Here is a 21,255-nt window from a genome sequence, read left to right on the forward strand (position 1 = left end):
CTGTGCTGTCTAGGAAATGACCTGTGAGAACCGAGCTTTCAGCTTTCAGTGAGTTTGTAAGTTTATAGCAAACAAAAGTAGAAGACTAAAGATAAAGTAGTGGCAAGAAGCAGCAGATAGATATCAAACCATTATCAGATCTCTCAGCCGTCTTCTCAACCTCCAGCAGAGACAACTGGAGTAGCACAATCAAGAGGGCAAACAGAAAAGATCAAAGGCAGGAGCTTACAACCACCCTCCAAAAACTGCCTAGAGAAGTGCCACTGAGGCAACCCATTGGATGCCTTGATTGAGAAAGTACCGCCTTCTGGTGAGGTTTCTTGGGAAATTTTTCAGCATATAGACTATGTCTTCACAGAACACTCTCAGTCATCTAGCAGAAACGGATCAGGGAGCCCTGAAACACAGTCATTCTGAGGTTCTGCAGAAACCAAAGGGGAAGCCCTGAGACAGTCAAGCTGGGGTTCTGGATTGAAGGTGGGCAGAGCAGTTTCTCCATGAATGAGCTTAGCCTTCTTTCTTCCGCAGAGGCATTCTGTACTGTGGGATAACCAACAACAACCCCTTTGGGGAATGGTCTACCCTCTAGCTGTTCTCAAGGACATGGTGCTTTGCCTTTGAGCCTGTTTTATTTTTCTTTTGTTACAGAGTGAGGAGTCCAGCTGTCCTCACTGGACAAGGAGGCAAAAAAGGGCCTCCTTGCTCCACCTACTTTTTAAATTTATTTATTTGCTTTGGTGTTTTTGACTTTTGAAACAGGGTCTTTCTTTCTAGCCCTGTCTGTCTGTCCTACAACTAGTTATGTAGACAAGATTGGCCTCGATCTCACAGAGATATGCCCACTTCTGCCTCTCTAGTTATAGAACTAAAGACATTCTCCACCACAATCTACTTTAAATGAGCTTACCAATAATATATTCAGCCTGTATATAATTCCCGGTAAGCTGGAAGCTGACGCATGGACAGGGGCTATATCGTAGATAGCGTCATATCTAGCTCTTCCAGGACAGTACTGTCAGCCTGTGCTCATGGATGAGAAAGGAAGAAGGAAAGGGAAATACGTGTTTTATACTAATATGCTTGTATTGAGTGCTGGAGGACATAGCGGTGCTTCATGCTGGGCATGAAAAGAAACACAGGTAGATGTGCATGGGAGTCTGATGAGTGCAGCCTCGACATCCCTTTCAGTTGGCAGGGGTGGAGGTGTCTAGCATAGTCTAGCAAAGAAGTACGAACAGCATGAAGTGATGGAGGGCGTGGGATTGAGTAGGACACCCTAGAGTGTGTAGAGCAAAATGGGAGAGGTCAGGGTTCTAGAGACCCCAAGGTTAAAGGACCCAGCAAAAAGCTGCTCTGGAGCAACTGGCCATCCCCGCTGGCCTCTGCAGCTGCACTGTAGGCTCTCCAGGCTCCGTGTTGTGGTGGCCAATGAGGAGGAAGAGGTGCTCCTGACACTTTTCAGGACTCACCGCTTTTAGGTCTTCGCCATCTCTGCTGCTACCTTGTGGCTGTGATGTTTGCTTTTCTCTGTGATTACTGAATTTAAAGAGCTGAAAATTTTAACATAGACATTTTCATCATGTGATTTTTATCTATTTTAAGTTGTATGTTTATTCCAGCCTGCCATTTAAAGCTTCCGTGGCTGTTATAATTGACATGCAAATTTGCCAATGTAATTTTTCATTGTTTGTGCTGCTGTGCTAGGCTTAAAATGTTGTAGGTGAAACCCAGCTAGATACTAAGCCAATTCCTAAAAGATGAAATAACCCCTTATTCTGGCTTCAGAGAAGTTGTCATTCTGGTTGTTCAGCTTTGATAACTTGGGGAGCTTGGGGGATGGCTTCTAGGAATGATTAAGGAAGTAACTTGAGGTTCAGATTGCCTACATGAATTTCATACTCAAAAATACAACTCATACACAGAACTAATCACACAAGCATCAGGATCAAATGCACCAAAATTGAGTCCTGGCTCTGTCATTGACTGTGACTATTGCCACCTGGCTTAACTTTCTGGGTTTGTGAGATTCGGACAATCTTATTTCCTAACTGACGATTCCACATCTATTTGGTGATTAAATGACACATGAAAACACTGAAGACAGACCCCTGAGAGTATAAGAAGTTAATGCTGTTACTGATATTTTCCACAATATCGAACTCAGCTTTTTAACTTTGGTCTTCACACACAACCCAGTGGTTAGGTTTGCGTGCCTTTATTTGTATTGAGGCGCTCAGTGAAAACTTCCAGGTAGGCAAATGACAAGGGAGCATGGTCTGCCTTACATAAAAGGTCAGTACCTCCAGCATGAGTAAGAGGGCAGGAAATGAGGGTACCTTTAAGAAGAGTGCATACCATTGGGTTATATTAATGTGACCAATGCCAGAGTTCCAGAGTTTTAAAAGATTGTAAAAAGTGCAATAAAGAAGAAAAGAGTACAGGTTTAAATCAAGAAAACAGTACAGTATTCTATTTATCTTTCTATGACTGAAAAATATATTTCTGAGGAACTGAAGAAAGACCATTATCTTTATATGTACATGATTGTGTGTGACACCATTTTGTAACTGGAAGTCCTCAGTGTCCTGTGGTGATGTGAGACTTAACTGTGAAACTTAAAGGTCAGGAGGCAGGCACTGGCATCCGGACTTCATCTCGCAAGAACAGCATGTGGTGCCATGCTGAGGAGTCAGATCCTTCAGTGGCCCCTGTGTCGCAGGAGGTGTGCTGTACTTGTGTGCAGGTTCAGTTTTTCTTACCAACAGAAGTAGTAGAACTGTGAAGAAATGGCTGCCAGAAAGTTACCTCCAGACCAAAGCTGCCATGTGCTTAATGTTGTTTATGTAATTGCAGGGTGTAGGGAAGAACAAGATCGTGGACCGCTTCCTCCACCTACTCAACAGACCACGAGAGTATATCCAGCTGCACAGGTAGGAAAGTCACAGCCCTGTGCCCGTAAGCTCTGACCAAATTCTTCCTCTCTCTCCTCCTGTGAGTTAAATATACTTCCTTAAAAGCCTGCTTCATAAATCAGCTTCTTCCCATACCTCCTACTCATGGCTTTCCTTTCCTTAGACGGTGGTGAAGAGCAATGATGGCTCAGGGGTAAGAACACTGGCTGCTCTTCCAGAAGACCCGGGTTCAGTTCCCAGCACTCACACGGTGGCTCATATAGCCACCTGGCACTCCAGTTCTAGAGGGCTTGCCATCCTCTTCTGGCCCCTGCACATGCATGGTGCCCATTCTCAGGCATACATGTGCGTGCACATGCCACACACACACACACACACACACATACACACACACACACACACAATAAATCTTTTTAAAAAGGTAATAAAACAGCACAAGATTTATTTTGTGGAGAAAGGGATGAAGCAGATCTCATTAACATCAAGATACTCAAGTGAGAAGAAATTCCCAAGGCCCTGCTCGGGTTCAGAAGCTAAGCCAGCTGGCAGCGCCACAGTGTGGGATGAGGAGCAAAGACCATGGAGGGGACATAATATCTCTTGCCTTTCTTATGACATTGTGTGGATGATTTAGTTTTGTGTGGTTGGAGTATTGATTCAGGGACAACTTTGAAGCACATGAAGTTTCCCGACATGAGTTAGTTTGAGCTTTAGAAGTGCACTGGTTCTCATTGTAGAAATAAGATGCAGGTAGTAGGTCCACCAGAAGCTAAGTACCGGACTAAATCAGGACACAAGAAATATACCAAGTACTGAGCAGTTTAAAACCAGTGTCGAGAGTTGTCGTTTTGATCCCGGTGGATAACAGACACTGTTTCCTGGAAAGAGCACTGGACTGGGTTAAAAGAATGAATATCTGGTTTGAGTTCTTCGCTAAGTAATTGTGAGTTCCTGAGAGAAAGTTTTAGGAGAGTAGAAACAGTTAGCAGGTCAAAGGACAAAGAGAAAGGACTAAAAGTTGAGGAAGGACTAAAGGAAAGTATGGTAAAAACAATAAAAACAAAGAAACCAAAACAAAAAAATCCCTCTTGGGATTTATGCCCCTGACTGGTCCTAGGCTGGGAAGAGCAGTTGACCTGGACAGACTACAAGTCCTGGGAACTGAACAGCCCTTTGGAATCTGCAAGCTCTGTGACGTCACCTGAGCCTGCTGTGGGTGCTGTGGAGATTAGACCGTAGCCTATATAGCCATATGCCTTAGAAGCAGGATTCTTTCATCCTTTCCTGAGCCACTCTGGACCCATCCTGAGGTTAACAAGAGACCATGGAGAACACAAGCTTGCTGCTGGTGGAGGTGGCGCACACCTGTTACCCGGAACTGGGAGGCTGATGCAGGAGGAGTGAGGTTGGACAACAGCCTGTTCTGCATTGTGACTGTACTCTCCAACCAGAGGAAAGAACAGAGGCATAAAAAGCAAAATGGGAAGAACCTAACTCATCATTTATATAATTTTGGAGCTTCTTTCTCATGCAAGATAACTTTAGAAATAAAAAAGATGGATATTTGGGAGGCAGTGAGGAATGCCTTGAAAAGATTGATCTTTCAACAAGTAGTTGCTGGCCATAGAAGCAAGAAAATTAATAAATGTGTTCTCACAATGATGAAATTAGCATGAAGCAATTATAAAATAGCTGCTGTAAGTATTTTCAAGTATTCTAAAAGGGAACTGAGCAAAACAAAACAGTGATTAGGAATTTTCAGCCCAGAATGACAACCTTGAAAAAGAGCAACATCATGTATCAGCAACCAGAGTCTGAGAAGTGGGAAGAGAGTAAAACAGAAAAATATTTGAAGAGATGACAGCAGCAACACCCCCAAATTTAATGTAATAGCATGAAACCACCAATGGCCCAATGAATCCCAAGCATGATAAACAGAAAATCAAAACATACCATGTCTTAATCAGAGAGCTAAAAACAAAGTAGAAATATTGAAAACCATTGAAGTTGAAAAAAAGGCACATTTCATATTGGACAACAATAATAAAAGTATTATTGACTGTTGACTGGAGCAATAAATATGAAACAGTTCAGTAAAATGATTGCTTTGTGCTAAATGAACAAAGTTTTGAATAGCACATTAAAAATACTCTTTAATATAAAGGAAAATACATTGTTGGAACAGGCTTATTTTTTTGTCAACAAACCTGCATAATGAAAGAAAATTTTAAAAGTTTATTATTTTCTATGAATAGGGATACAGAAAATTATCTTTTTTGTTTATTTGCTATTTGCTTTTTGAAACCAAGTTTCTCATGTAGCCCTGGCTGTCCTGGACTCACTCTGTAGACCAGGCTGGCCTCGAACTTACAGAGATCTGTCTGCCTCTGCCTCCCAAGTGCTGGGATTAAAGGCATGCAACACTACTGCCCAGCGCGCGGGTGCGCGCGCCCACACACACACATACACACACACACACACACACACACACACAAACCCATAATACAAAATTTAGTAGCAAATAGTAACAAATGAAATCCAATGACAGGGTCAAGAGGGTGGCTTAGTAAAGTGTTCACACTGTGAGAGCTGGAACCTGAGTCAGCCGCTGGAATCCATAAGAAACCTGGGTATAGTGGTCTGTGCTTGTTATCCAGTAGTTGGAGATGGGCAGGCAGATCACTGGGACTTCCTAGCCAGCCATCCTACTTTACAAGGCAAGCTTCATGCCAGTGAGAGCCCCGTGTTAATTAATAATAATAATAATAATAATAAAATAAAAAGCGTAAATATGTGTCAGCACACACAGATACTTTTACGCTGGCATGCACACACACACACACACATCCAACAACATGTAAAAAAGATAGCATGGATAGTATGGAGTTAAGGAGATGGCTCAGTGATTACATCATTTTATACAAGCATGAGAAGCAGAGTTGAGATCCTTGCATTCCCCAGCACCTACATAGGTGCCAGATGTGGTAGCCTACCTGTAATTCTATCCCTTGAAAGCCAGAGGCAAGAGGTGTAAATTTTCAGCTCAGTTGAGAGACCTGCCTCAATGAATAAGGTGGAGAGGAACCTAGGAAGACTACCACCATCAACCTTGGACCTCAACCAGCACATGCACAAACATACGCAACCGCAGAGTTGTGTAAACATGCACACAAAAATATGCACAAAAGGGATGGAGTGCAGCCATATGGATGTAATCCCAGGAATTTAAAGTAAATGATGGTCTCACTTTTATTCCTGTTTGTTTTGTGTTTTGAGACAAAGTAGGTCTCTGTAGCCCTGGCTCTCCGAGGACTGGCTATGTATGTAGATTAGGCTCATCTCAAACTCAGAGATCTGCCTGCCTCAGCCTCCCAGTGCACAGATTAAAGATATGTACCACCATATACAGCTAATAATCTTGTTCTACTCAACTATTTTTATTATGTTTTTCTTTCATTTTAGTAATTCCTGATTTTTTCTTTAATATTTTGTTCTTGTACTTACTTTGGGCTTGATTTATTAGTTTTTAAACTTCTGAATGCCTAAATCATTGTTTTTCAGCCTTTACATTGTAGCATGTGCATTTAAAACTTTGAGTGTACTTGGGTCTCAGGTCTCTCCCCTCTAAGTGAAGAGTATAGACACAGTATTTATGATGTCTATTTTGTCTGGTATTTCAGTATCTTCAGGGAACAAGTTGGTACTCAGGATGCTTTCAGAATCTTAAAGGAGTAGAGATAGCATTCCATACTTTCTTCCTAGGGTGCCTTTATTATCAACATTTTGTTATGAAGTAACAAATGGCCTATAAAATGGTGAAGCCTTCTGCTAGTATGTAATCTGTGGTAATTCTGACACTGGCTAACTGAATGTGTAAATATATGCTCTATGAGGAGTTTTCTAAATTCAAAATAATAAAAATTTCAAAGCTAAAGTTTATATTTTATTGCACCCATTGCTGTATAATTGATGTATGATAGTGTTGCAAACAAAATGGCTATTCATTTTATCAGGGCCTAAGTATCTACTCAACCATATTAAATGTTTTACTGACTATATAATGTAGAAGATAAAAAGGTTCAATTTAAAGTATAAATATCATAGAGTTCTCACTAGTTAGACTGCTATTCCCAATAATTTCAACATAGGGAATTTCCCCTTATATTTTCCATAGAATTTATTGTATGCAGTTGCTTTAAGAGAAACATATGTTTAAAGGATCTAAAACTAACCATCTGAAAGAATATTTAGGATTTCCTTGATGTGTGGATGATCACAGAAGCGCTCTGTTGTGCTTACTGTGGAATCCTTTTAATGGATTTCTGACAATGCCATGTAATCAGTTCCTCTTAGTTTGGTGTATGGATGTCATTTGAAGAGGTTAGTTAAAAGACCCATTCAAAACAGTTGTGATAAGTGAAGACAGGACACAGCTCTCAGTATGCTTCTGAATGTGCTCTTACGAGCTTAGATGCATTAGGTGAACAAACTAGGGAATTCATGTATTTGGTTAAAATCAAGATGTCTGAAGAATGTGACTTAAGAGATTTACAAGATTGATACATGTTATCACATTGAATGATATACATTTCAAGTGAAGAGTATAGGAGTCATATTTATGCAAAGACTTGTGATTTACCTAAGTTTATGATTTTATGTTAATTTGACATGAAAGAAGACACTTGAATATTTAACTTCTATAGTTCTTGAATAAAAGTACATATCTTTATAAAAATCAGGATTATCTAATTTTTAGGTAGGGTAAATTGTCATATTGTATTTCATTTGCTCTTTTTCAGATACAAAGATGAAGGTACAAGTCTGTGTTTGTTTGGCTTTGGCCCTTGGCTATTTTCCTCAGAGTTGTATCATAAGAAATATTTTGTGCCTCCCTGCATAGGTCTTAACCTTCTATTTCAGGAGGTCTGTACCAAGTTATGATCAACTGATTTCAGATTAGGTGATTCTATGTCCCGCTCACAAGTTTTCAACTTGAATCTATTTTCTAAAATTCCTTCATGCATTTCTGTGATCCCAGCACTCAGGAAGGCAAAGGCAAGTAGATCTCTGTAAGTTCAAGGCCAGTCTGGTCTACAAAACTAGTCTAAGACAAGGCTACACAAAGAAACCCTGTCTCAAAAAACAAAAACAAACAGACAAAAAAAATTTTCTTTATTCAGGTCCATTGGTAACTTCTTGGTTAACGTCATCTTTCGCGATGTTTTATATTGAGTATAATTGCTCCTTTGAATGCCCGTGGTAGTGAATTTGTATCATTTGATGGAAAGGATATGAGTTCTAGAGAGCAAGTCCTGTCCTTTGAAATTTTTGTGTGATCTTAAACTCCCTAAGTCCTGATTTCCCTATCAAATTATCTATCAAAATAAGATAATTTGTTTCGAAGTAAGAAGATTAAATAAGAATATGTGCAGCAGGCATACCATGGGAGTCAGGCACTTGCAAATGTTTTAACACTGAGCATTTATGCTAAACTAATACATATGGGTATTAGGTTATTGTGTAATTCAAATGGTGATTTCTGTACCCCCCCCATATCTGGTTGCAGTCCTTGTTCTGAGAATCTCACCTCTCAATGTTGTGTAAACACTGCTCCCCAGTTATCCCCTGATGGGCCATCAAAGCTGCATACAGCCAATCCATGAGCAGGGTAGAGAAGAGGGCTGGACTTCCTGCCTGCCAGGGAAGGAGTAGTTAGAAGAGGAAGTAGGGGTTTGAACTTCTGGAGAGATCCTGGAAACTTCAGGAGAGAGGAACTGGAGCAGGAAATCTACAAAGTGCAAGTGTAGTGTGTCCCTGGGTTGTGCCCTGTGAGGAAGCCAGATTAGAGAGTTAAGAGTAGAGTAATAACTGCTCAGTATGCTGTGAAGCTATCAACATAATGTAATGGAGTCTTGATTATTTGTACAAGAGCCAGGTTAGAGAGAAACTGAGCGACAAACACACTTTTATAAAATTAACTGTAACAAATAAATGTTAAGCTCTGGTTTGTATCATTCAGGTAGAATATTCCTAGTCCACAAGTCTAAAATTTGAAATGCTCCAAACTCCAGACGTTTTGAAATCAGACATGACATGACACAGTGGAGAGATTTGGAAAAGATGTCATTCACACTGAGTCTTAAGGAATAATGGGAAGTTTTCTAATTAGAAAAAGAAACAGGACATTGTGGTTATTGAAGAGAAAGCTGTCTGTGAATCTCAGAAGGACACAGCTTGGAGGAGAGAGAGAGGGTGGGGTAGGGCGGAATGTACATGAATAAATGAGTGAATATATGCGCGTACAAAAATACTGGCAGAATAGTGACCACTTACAAGGCTAGGTGGAATCTTCAGTGTGATGTGGTGAAGTTAAAGCAAGATCATTTTGACATAGTCTGTCCTTGAAAAGTCAGATAGGGATTGAGTTACAGGGAACACTGGTGGTTGATTTTGGAAATCTGGATAAAATTACTGGGACTAACCAGCCCTATTGGTGAAGAGGATAAAAAGAAGGGGCATACTGAAATAGGTTTAAGTGGCTGATTTTAGAATCCTTGATGTCTATGTAGAAGGAAATGGAAAAAGTATTTGAATGAGACTCCTTGACATGTGACCTGTGATCAAGAGGCGGACACTTCATAGAGCTCTCTATACAGAGTGGATGCAGCAAATGTTTATTAAATTCCTTAGTTTGTGCTCGTCTCATCTGAATCTTCAAGCCCCCTCTTGCCCATGATCAGCCTTCATTAACTTGAGGCACCATGGCTGTTTTAGAATTGAGTAAGAGTCAGGCATCTCCAGCAAGGGCCCTGTGACTGTGTTCTATAGATGCTGTAGCCAGCCTAGCTAATTAAAATATTGTGGCTGGTTATTTTTAAACCATTAGCCTTTCTTCCATGTGTCTTTAAATATGTCCTTTTGAAAACCAAATGAAGTTTACTTTGTAGCAAGTAGGTGTCAAATATTCCTTTTTTAATGATTTATTTATTAATGTGCATTGGCGTTTTCCCTTTGTATACGTTTGTGTGAGGGTATCAGATCCCCTGGAACTGGAGTTACAGATAGGTATGAGCTGCCATATGGATGCTGGGAACCGATCTGGGTCTTCTAGAAGAAGAGGCAGTGCTCTTAATTGCTGAGCCATCTGTCCAGCCCCCAGTAGAAGGTATTTCAACCAACAGATTTGGTATATGTTTCTGGGATCGCTCAGTGCACAGCTCTGTGAAGAACTTCCAATGAACCAGGGTATATCTATAATGTTTTGTGCTGGAAGAATCAATGGCATTGCTGAAAATCTAAAAATTACTGCTACTTTTAAACAGTCAACAACACCTAAGGTCAGGTTCTCTTAAACCAGAGATAAGATTGTTTTTGTAAGTGATTTCTGAAGGATGGTTTTTGTATGAAACCTGCAGGGAAGTGGAAAATACTGTAGAAATTTAAATAAAGGATCATGTGATAGGGAATAAATAGAAACTAATTAAGTGGAACTTAAACACTGAATTTAAACACTTCATAAATACAGTGGGATTATTCTGCATTTTGATAACTTTGTCTACGCTAGGGACTTAGTGGGTGTTGGGAATTATTCTGATGCTGGCCCTCAAGATCTGGTTACTCCTTGGATATACCTGTCCTTGTTGTGTAAACCTGCCTAAGACATACCTGATTGGATGATTAAATGGCCTGTACCTGGGCAGGGCAGAGTGGGGTAGGCATGGCTAAGGTTCCCAGGCTTTGGAGAACAGGAGAATCGTGGGGAAAAGATGGACGGGAAAGAGAGGAGGCAGGAAGACACCAGGATGGGTTAGCGTGGAGAAGGAATCACATGGGCTGGAAGAAAGGGCTCCAAGGATGGAAAAAAACACGAAGATGAAAAATATAAGCAAGTATATTGGGATTATGGTTGGAAGGGAGACCAGATGAGATTGATTAAGGTGGATGGCATTGGATGGGGGCTAGGAGATGGATAGTGGGGTTATTGAGATAGGATAGGTAGAAATATCTCCCCAGCCCAAGATAAATAAGGCAATTATAAAATCTAGCAGGTGTCTTTGTCTTATTATTTGTGATAGCAAGTTAGGTAATACCGCCACAATAATTGTAGGGCTAATACTAAATAACATTACATAGCCCAACACTTTTTATTTGCTACAAGTGGGTAAATTGATTGAATGTAGGATGGATCTTTAAGAGAATCCCTTGCCCTCTTAGTCTCAATGAAGACACAGGTTTGCCTTTGATCCCAGCACTTAGGAGGCAAAGGCAGAGGCAGGTGGATCTCTCAGAGTTTGAGGCCAGGCTGCTCTATGTAGTGAGTTCCAGGACAGCCAGGGCTATGTTAGAAAGATGCTGTCTGAAAACAAAACAAATACTTGGGCTAGTGACTGCTTAGGCTAAAGGAAAAAGGTGTGCTGCTGACATAGTAGACATTAGTTTGTTCTGTATCTCTGCCCTGGTCTGCTGGAGCCTCCTGGTTAAAAAACAGTCTCTATCCTGTCCTCCTTATACCTCCCTCACACTCTTCCAGCCAACGAAGCTGATCACTCTCTGTCCTGGCCAGAACTTTTGTGATTCTTATTCCCAGCAACAAGTCCACAAAACACCATACTTTGCTAGAGAAAAGTTCTTAATGCTTTCCTGCCCCTAGACTTTTGTGAGCAGATGCTGTTTGTATTCTCTATTCCACCATAGGCAAAGCACTTAACGTGGAGAGCAGAGCAAGCCTTGAAGAACAAGGGAGACTAAAGTGTGCATTCCCTCTCTGCACTTCTGTGCGACCTGTTCTTCAGCTGCTGATATAAACTGAATCTAAGGCTAGACTTTTAAATCACAAATAACTAAGTGTATCAGTCACATTGTACCAAAATAGCTTTCTTTAACTTTTAATGAGAACAAGACGTCTTTTTAAATTATCAACAAATAAAAGTGAAGATTATTTTAAGGTATTTTTCAGTTTTAGCTTGTGGGGTTTTTTTTTTTTGCTTCTATTTTTGTATATTTCAGAATGTGTCTTTTTTTTTAAACAACTTTTATTGATGGTAAGTTTAGGGCCACTGATCTAGGACAGGCTCCTATCGTACCTGTCATTCTTCATCACAGTTGGTTGTCCCTGTCCTGACAATCTACCCCAGCAGACAGTGAGCCCTCCTAAGGGCAGGGCTACATCAGCTGTCTGTTTCCAGCATAAAAGCCACACAACAACTAGTGTTCTGGAAATTTTTCTTCAGTGATGAGTCAGTGAGTGTCTCTTCCCACCCACTCATCTTTGTGATATCCACTTGGAGAGTCTTTCCTCTGAAATAGGTAGACATGAGACCACCTGTGAGCAGATTCTGGAATGATGTTGGAGCTGTAATCACACTGAGGATCACCCCGGCTGGCCAGCTTTCCTTCCTCCACACAGCTGCCTGCTACATGTCCGGGGCACCTAGGCATCCCCTGACTTCTCTCCCATCTTAGATGCCTGTATGTTTGTCTAGTGAACTTCCTGAAGCTTCTTCTACCCATCCCTGCCAGTACAGTCATATTCCTTATCAAGGAACTGTCTCCACCAGAATTAATGATTCTTCTAGTCTGCAATGAGCTCTGTTGTTTTTCTACTTACCTGTCCTCTTCCTCCCTCCCTTCCTCTCTCTCTTTCTTTTCTTTTCTTTTCTTTTCTTTTCTTTTCTTTTCTTTTCTTTTCTCTTCTTTTCCTTTTCCTTTTCCTTTTCCTATTCCTTTTCCTTTTCCTTTCCTTCTTTCTCAATCCTATCATAGTTGACTGGAAGTCTTGGAGAGACTCCCAGGGAGGTCAGAGAACTCAGTCCTAGGATGACACAGCTATGTAACATCATGCAAAGGAGCTGCTGTGCCTACCAGCAAAACTAGCAAATGCTGTATGCAGTCCCTTCTCAGCCTTACTCTGGACCTCCCCAAAGTGCTGACCCTCACACTGAATCGCATTGCTGATTAAGCCATTCATTTTCTTTATCTGGGGTCTAAGAAATGATATGAGAATTACTAGCAAATACACTCAGATAGTGCAGTTTTAAGATAAAACGTGACATGAAAAACAACTCACATGAATGTTGTCAGAGAACCTCTGCTTCTTTGCTCCATGATCTCCCAGAGTATTTGTACTTCTCCCTCTGCACTGAAATGCCCCAGGAACAGTGGGGCTGGAGTAGATGCTGATTTTTTGCTGCTGAAAGCAATGTCTCATCAGATCATCAAACATCAGGTAAATAAACTGGAAAACTCCACAGTGTACACTTATTTGCACACTGTCCTCTGCCTTCAGGTGGCTTTAGCCTGGTCACTTGAGACTAGCAAATGTAGAACTAGATCCATGGAATGTTTTCCAGTTCATAAACCACCAGGAGTTACGATAATAAATAATTGATGGGTTACATAGTATGTAACCAAATAATATATAAAAACACAACTGATGTAGTTATTTTAGGTACTATGTACTACATAAAATCCGTACTTCAGGTTACTAACCCAAGGAGACCCTAGCTGGCTCCACAGAGAGCATGCTAGTCTAGGAAAGCGCAGCAGGCATGTTGATCAGAGTATCTTCCCTGATGAGCAAAAGTGCTTTTTAAACTTTATTTTTATGACTGGCACATGGCAAAATCTTTTAATACTTACTGTCACATTAGACCTAGTTCATACCACCCTCAGGGAGACATAGTATTTACTATATCATTTCATTTAAAAGTACATGAAGCAAAGGAAGGAGTTTTTAACCTGGTGTGTGTGTGTGTGTGTGTGTGTGTGTGTGTGTGTGTGTGTGTGTGTGTGTCAGTGTCATGCATGTGCATTCAAGTGTAGAAGTGAGTCATCCTTTGGTGTCAACTCCTATGGTATCATCCCCCTTGCTTTTGGAGATGGGGTCCTTGTTGGCTGGAAAGTTGGCAGTTAGGCTAGGCTAGTTGGCTAGCAAGTCCTGGGGATATTCCTGCCTCTGATTCTCCAGTGCTGGGAGTATAAATGCATGCCACTTTACCAACCTTTTTGTTTTGGTTTTTGAAATTGTTATAATTTGGCTTCTCCTCAGAAATTTGCACCATCACAGAGATCAAGTCACTGCGGAATGTCTCCTCCTCTTGCTCTTACCCATTCTCTAGCTCTCTTTTTGCCAGTGCCAGTGTTGGCCTTTGCAGCCCTGCCCCCACCTTCATTCTGTTCTTATCTTCCTTTTGCTGTTTCCTAAAGGTCTTTCCCCCCTCTCTTAAAGGCCATGTCTTGTAAGTCTGTGTTTAGGGCCATTCTTCTTTCCAAAGAGTCATAAACCACGCTGAAGCCATTTATCTTACCACCACCAAAGTGGGTTCTGAAATCAAATGGCTTCTGGTGTCATCTTTATACACTGCTGCTAGCTTTTCTCAAATTTCTGTCTTTGGTACTGTTGCCTTTCTAGAGTGAAGGACATCAGTGATCATTTGTTTCCTCTGAAGAAGACATTAGTCATGAACTTCCTGGTTAGCATACTTACTGATGCCAGCCCTTGAGCAGCCATGGAGGGTGTGTGTGAGGGTTCTGTGTTATAGAACTCAGGTACTTCTGCTTGTTTGGCAAGCGCTTACCAAATGAGTCATCTACCCAGCCCACTACCTCTTTTTGTTAAAATATTCCTATACTAAAGCTACATCTACATTTACACCAATGCAGTAAATATTTTTCAAATGAAAGACTACAGAATATTATGACATGAAAATATGCTCATTTTCCCTCTTAAACTTGTAAATTAGTATATACCATATTTTCTGTTGGAGACTGTTAGGGAACAAAGCAGTCATCAGTCTTAGCCCCTGGTGCACAGCTAATCTTTGTTCTTACCCCAGCCTGTTATACGGCCTTTCTGCAGTGACTAGAAAGTAACTGTACAGTGTCTTTCATTTTTATCTGGAAAAGAGAAGTGAAGTGCCATCCAAGAGGTAAAATTGTTTTGAATTCTTAAAATTTCTCAACCAAGAAACTAGTTTTCAGAGAAAAGATCCAATTATCTACGCACCATTTGAGCCGAGTTTTTAGTTCCAAAGACTGAACAACTTGCAAAATTTTCTGAGTTTGTGGCAATACTTGTGGCTTCAGTTGAGGGGAGGATTCATTTTGGAGTAGTGTGAGTCTAAAGGACAAGGAGACATGGGAGAGGTAAACTAGGCCAATTTGAGGCGATTGACACCAGCACGTGACTGGTTTTTGTTTTGTTTTGTTTTGGCCTTTTGGTTTTTGTTTTTATTGATTGGTTGTTTATTTGTTTTATGTCTTGATGAAAACTTCCCTCTGTCCTTTCCTTCCTGTCTCCTCCACCACCCCCTCCCCATCCACTCTTCCTCCTCTTCTCCTCAGAAAAAAGGGAGGCCTCCCATGGATGTCAAACAGCCTTGGCATATCAAGTTGCCTTAAGTGTAGGCCATCTTCTTCTATTGAGGCTAGTCAAGGCCATCCATCCAGTTAGCGGAAAGGGATCCAAGGGCAGGCAATATAGTCAGAGACAACCTCTGTTCCCACTTTAGGCGTCCCACTTGAAGACCTAGCTGCACAACTGTTAAATAAGTGTAGAGGGCCTATGTCTGTCCCATGCATGCTCTCTGGTTGACAGTTCAGTCTTTATGAGCCCCTGTGGGCCCAGGTTAGTTGATTCTGTAGGTTTTCTTGCAGTGTCCTTGACTCCTCTGGCTCCTTCAATCCTTCCTCGCTCTCCTCTGCAGTGTTTTCCAAGCTCCACGTAATGTTTGGCTGTGGGACTGTGTATCAGTTTCAATCAGTTGCTGGGTGAAGCCTCTCTGATGACATTTATGCTAGGTGACTATTTTCATTTACTTTCTTCTTGCTGTTTCCAGCAAGCACCTACCAAAGAGCTGCAAAGCATTATATTCCAGGAACTTCTTTGAGAAAAATATTATCCTGCCCCACTCTTACTCCAGTCATGGTTTGTTAGGACTTTGTTTTGCATGTAGCTATTAATAAAGACTGAGTGACACTAGGTAAACTATGTATCCTCTAAGAGACTATTTTAAGAGCAAGAGTCTTTTTCAGTGTCTGGCAGGAATAATAATTAAGTTTGTTTTCTAAGGAAGTTTGTTTTCTAAGGCACTTTGCTTTTTAAGCCTTGAAAAGGCTCAAGTACTGTGGAAGTTCCCATCCCCAACCCCTACACTCATTCCTTTGTTTTCCTCTCAAATTTCATTGTTTTCTGTATTATATTTTCTCATGTATGTTAATTACTTTCTAGAGATGAACTGCCTTTAGGTGTCTGAATGGGTGACCAAGCTTGATGTGTTCAGATGAAGCCTCATTCTGTTTTTAAAATTTACATTGCAGTCATCATAGTCTTTGTTTGTTTGTTTGTTTTGTTGTTGTTTGTTTTTTCTGAGACAGGGTTTTTCTGTGTAGTCTTGGCTGTCCTGGACTTGCTTTGCAGCCTAGGCTGGCCTTGAACTCACAGCTGTGTGCCTGCCCCTGATCTGCCTGCTGCTGCGTCCCTGAGTGCTGGGATTAAAGGCATGCACTACCATGTCAGGCTCATATTCTTGCTCTTAGTTGTTGTTGTTGTTTTTTTTTTTAATTGGTTGGCAACATCGCTTTCAAAAGGACTGTATCTATTTGAAAGCCGGAGGGAATTGCTTTCCCAGTGTAGCAAGATAAATTTGCATATTACAAAGAGGCCATGTGCTTCTACTTATTTAGTAGAAGGCCAGGGTATCTCTAAATGGTTATTCCTTAAACTTATTAACATCATCTCCATACAAGTACCTCACTGTTTCGTTAATAGTTATTACTGCTTTAGTATTTGACTACTTATTTTAAAATAAGGCGGGATTTTACAAGACTAGGCCTGTCAACAGCCAGGCATGGATCAAGGAGAGACTCCCAGGGCCCTTCCTATCTCCCCTTGAACTATTGGCTACTGAAGGATTTGCAGAAGGGAAAATGGTTTCCTTCCATTGTTGTTGTATATCCACTAATGATCCTACCAGGCTCCAGTGGGCATTCCAAACCTGTAGCCACACAGATAGCTTGGTCAAAATCAGTACATCACAAAACAACTGGGGAAAGGGACCTGTAGGAAGGAGGTGAGGATGACAGAGGATGATCAGCAATGAAAGAAAACAGAATGTATCACGTGTGGAAATGATAATGAAGTCTAGTCGAAACAAAAATTATGTTCTTGCCGTCAAGACTTCACTTGAAAAATATTTAATCTCAGCTAGGCATTGTGACCCACACCTTTAATCTCAGGACTGGGGGAGAAGGGGGAAGAGAGGCAGGTGGATCTCTTGGGATTTGGGGTTTCTAGGGCAGCAAAGACTGCATACTGAGACCCTGTCTTTTGAAATAGAAAATTTTTACTCAGTAAATATATCTTATTGATAAAAATTACCATTTAGTCCTACTTCTAACTCACTCTCCTGTTTACAATGCCAAGGAAATCTGTGTTCATTGTCTCCTGAGCCTTTTGTTTTCTGTTCTTATGTTTGGCTCACATTCTCAGAGTTCTGTAGACGGTTTGGTTTCAGGAAATACCAGTTACTAAAGGAGGAGGTATCAACTTTTAAAGCTCTTATGTCTTCTCTTTTTCTTTCACCCTCAGCTTTTACTGTATTTTTCTAAGAAAAAAACTATCCTAACTCTATAGAAATGCAGCTCATTAAAATATCCACAAAATAAATACCTGCATTTTAATATTTTTTGCTCCTAGGTGAATTAGAAAACATTTTAATGTACCTGTATAAACAGCATTTCAAAACAAATTGTATTTGCTGTCCTGACCCCCTTCCCATTGTCACCCATACCCCAACAGCCCTGCCTCCTCAGAAATCCAAAATGACCCCACACACACCCCCTGCTGGCCTCATTTTAACAAAAAAACCTGTTCTGTGCATAACTTAATTGTTTTTACTGTATCTGGAGTCATTTTTAAGTTAACTACTGCATATTAACAAGTTCAACTTCAGAAAAGGATTTAAATTGCAGTTAAAAGAAAACTAGTTTAGCATACAGTTTGTTTGTGCCACCCACCTACTGACATAAACTCTGGTAGAAAACTACTTCATAAACTAGTAAGAGGCAGGGACAATTGTTAATAGCATAAGCGCCAGCAATTAGCTGAGCATTCATTAACTCAAGCATTACCAGTAACTGGAAAGCCATCTCTTAAAATTTGGGTTAAAGGAACTGAAGTTGAGATGTGGTTTAGCTTTTCTTCTCCCTAGTGTTGTTAAATTGTTGACTCTAAACTTTTATTAGCAAATATTTCAAAGCTGTTTTTGAAAGGAACAAGTCAAAACAATTATGAAATTGTTGTATTCTCTTCAGGCATTGTTTTGTATGTGCAGAATTAATATGTTTGACCCAAGATGCTCTTAAATGTGAAGCAATGATTTAAATCTAATACTCTGAAAAAAAAATCATTGTATCATTAGGAATCTGTTTCATGTGCTGTCTGTGGCCACAGTAAGTGCCTTGTTATTTACTGACGTTAAGTTTATAATAAGACATCATAGAAATCCGCCTCTTTTCTCACTGAATTACATACATGCAGAGCAGAGTGCATTGTGCTACCCCTGCCCCCAGCACACAGTGTATCAGCCACATGACTGGCCAGAATACAAGCCAAGCAGAGGTTAGGGCTCACTCTCACTGTACATGTTTTACTGGCTTCTACTTTCCCTTTGGTGTTCCAGATCAAAGTTATCAGTAGCACAATGGAGCAGGCTCTAGCTTTATCCTATAATAATTTTCTTTCTCTCATAGCCATCTTCATTGAAAGTCATGTTTCTCATTTGCATTTATCATCATTGTAGTTGCCTTTGGAGATCATCTGATTCATGTTTATTTTCTCAAAAACAAAGCAATCAAAAAAAAAAAACTTAAATGTTCTTGGAGCACCACATCTTTAATGAAATCTAATTTGACAAGTTGTTTGCTATCAGATTTCAAGCATTATAGAGCAGCTTCATCTGCCTTTTTAAAATTAGAATTCTTCTTAAATGTACTGATCCTAAGGTGCTATGAAGCACTGTCATTGTTGCAGAAACTGACTTCCCTTCCCACTGACAATGATGCAAGAGTCTCTGGTTCCTTTTTGGTGCTGGAAGGTGTCAAGTTGTTGCCCTTAAAATATGTGAGAGCTGAGGTGAGAAATCCATTATGGTGCTATAAAAATCTCTGTGAACAAGTATTTTTCCTTTCCCCACCCACCGTCTTCTCTACTGCTAGAATATTAACAGTGAATCTAAGTCAGCTAATGAAACTTTGTTCTTAATTTATTCAAAACTGAAAATTAATGTGTCATCAAAAGATAGTATAAAGTATGACTGACTGAATATATAAGACCTGTGAATACAGAAAATAGATAAAGAACCACATACCATAATGTCACACACACATACATACACACACACAGCTATTGAAAAGCACCAGTAAATTGCCAGAATGTGTTTTCACAGTTCATTACATTTCCTGGGGCATTTTAGTTTGATTTTAGTAAAGACAAACCATGATTCTTTGGGATATATTCTTTCTGAAGTGAAGTGGAGGAAACCAAGGCCATGGTCGTGATCTTAGGAGGTTGGACGATGGTCAGAATAGTGATGGGCTGGACCCAAGGGGTTAATTCAAGAAACCCATCACCTCTCAAATTAGAGAATTCTTCCTAACAAGGTGAAATGAGACAGGAAGTCTAGAAACTGTCCAGATTCGTGATTTTATTACCCATGTATCTCTTCCAGCCCTGGGTACATGGAGACTTGGGGAAGAGTTACCCAGTGCAACAGGAAATCTAAAGTGAGCTCACCTGGAAAAAAAGATGAACGTAGGGAGGATGCTTAAATCTCATTCAGAGTGGCAAACAGGATAGACACCAGAAGCGGTGGAAGAGAGGAAACAGGATCGGAGTCTACTATAAAGGGTCCTCTGAAATGATGCACCCAACAGGGGATTGAAGCAGATGCTGAGACTCACAGCCAGTCTTTAGGTAGAGTGCAGGGAGTCTTATGGAGGAAGAGAGGGTTGGGATTAGAGGTGCATGGCGGGTGGGGATAGGAGCACTATAAGGAGACCAACAAAACTAAAAGATCTGAGCCCAAGGGGTTCTGCAGAGACTGATGCAGCAACAGAAGATCTTGCATGGAGAGGACCTAGACTCCCTGCTCAGATGTGGCCGATTGACAGCTCAGTCTCCATGAGGATCTCTGAGTGAGGGGAGCAAGGGCTGCCTCTGTCATGAACTCAGTTGACTGCTCTTTGATCACTCCCCCCTGGTGATGCAGCCTTGCCAAGCCATGGAGGAAGAGGATCCAGGCATTCCTGATGATACTTAACAAGCTATGGGCAGATGGCAATAGTGGAGAACTTCCCCTTTCAGTGGACTAGAAGAAGGGGATGGGGGAAGAGGGAGGAAGGGTGGGCCTAGGGGATTTAAGAGAGGGGGCTTCAATCAGGGTATATAATGAATAAATAGTGAAGAAGAAAAAAATTAAAATTGAAAAAAAAAAGATGGACATAAACCATCAATTTTGAGTGCTATTGCTAGACAGCCTCCAGTGTACCTTGCTGATATCACTGTGCTTTCTAAGACAAACTTAAAGTCTAAGACAAACTCAAAGATCCTCAGGACCGTACCTTACCTCTGATATGCACATTGAGAATTTTTCATTTTGTAGGAAAGTACAGAGTCAAGGTGTGACGTTTACAGTACAGGCAGAGCCTTAAACACAGTAGGTGCTCAAGACTGTACAGCTGGAGCTTCGTTGTTTATTTTGAATAAGTATTAGGGTCTTTTGAAAGGTAACTTTGTATGCTAAAATATATTTTATTTTGCCTGATCCCATTGTGGAGTCAGGCTGGCCATAGGGTTTTTCATTTTTAAAAATGAAGTGTGCATAGAAAGTAAACACATAGAATTGCTTGCAATGCCGCACCCAGGTTTGGCAAAAATACCAACAGGTGACGGGAACTTCACAGCTCATCAGAAAAGAGGCTCAGAACATAGATAAGCCACGGTTGACACTTTTCAAGACCCTGACTTAAAGAAAAGCTGGATAAATGGTAAAGAGTATCTTCAAATAAAAAATAACATGGTCCAAGGCCCTGGATTTCATCTCCAAGTCTTGGAGTAATTGTGTTCTTCAAGTCGCATGATAGTCGGGGCGCTGTCCTGGACGGCAGACTGGGTGGGTAGCAAGCGTAATCACACAAGGGTTCTTTACACTATGTATTGTATAAACATCTTTGAGTAGTCTAATCATCCTCAGGAGATTCTTTTGAGTGGTGAAACCACTACAAATAAAGTTGCGGGGACAGAGGGAGAGACTGATTTGGCAACTATATTAATTTCTAAACCCGT

The 21,255-nt window shown here is 40.7% G+C and overlaps 1 protein-coding gene and 1 pseudogene across 1 annotated transcript in view; one reads left to right on the forward strand and one right to left on the reverse strand.

Moving 5' to 3' along the window:
• Positions 1-21,255, forward strand: part of Vwa8 (von Willebrand factor A domain containing 8) — a 332,841-nt gene that overhangs the window by 177,469 nt on the left and 134,117 nt on the right. Inside the window, exon 21 of the mRNA XM_060391483.1 lies at positions 2,854-2,930. Coding sequence (XP_060247466.1) covers positions 2,854-2,930 — 77 coding nt within the window. The remainder of the gene's footprint in view (positions 1-2,853; positions 2,931-21,255) is intronic.
• Positions 13,986-14,359, reverse strand: LOC110564546 (small ribosomal subunit protein eS24-like; annotated as a pseudogene).

The sequence above is a fragment of the Meriones unguiculatus genome, chromosome 9 (assembly GCF_030254825.1).
Source record: "Meriones unguiculatus strain TT.TT164.6M chromosome 9, Bangor_MerUng_6.1, whole genome shotgun sequence".
Taxonomy (NCBI): domain Eukaryota; kingdom Metazoa; phylum Chordata; class Mammalia; order Rodentia; family Muridae; genus Meriones; species Meriones unguiculatus.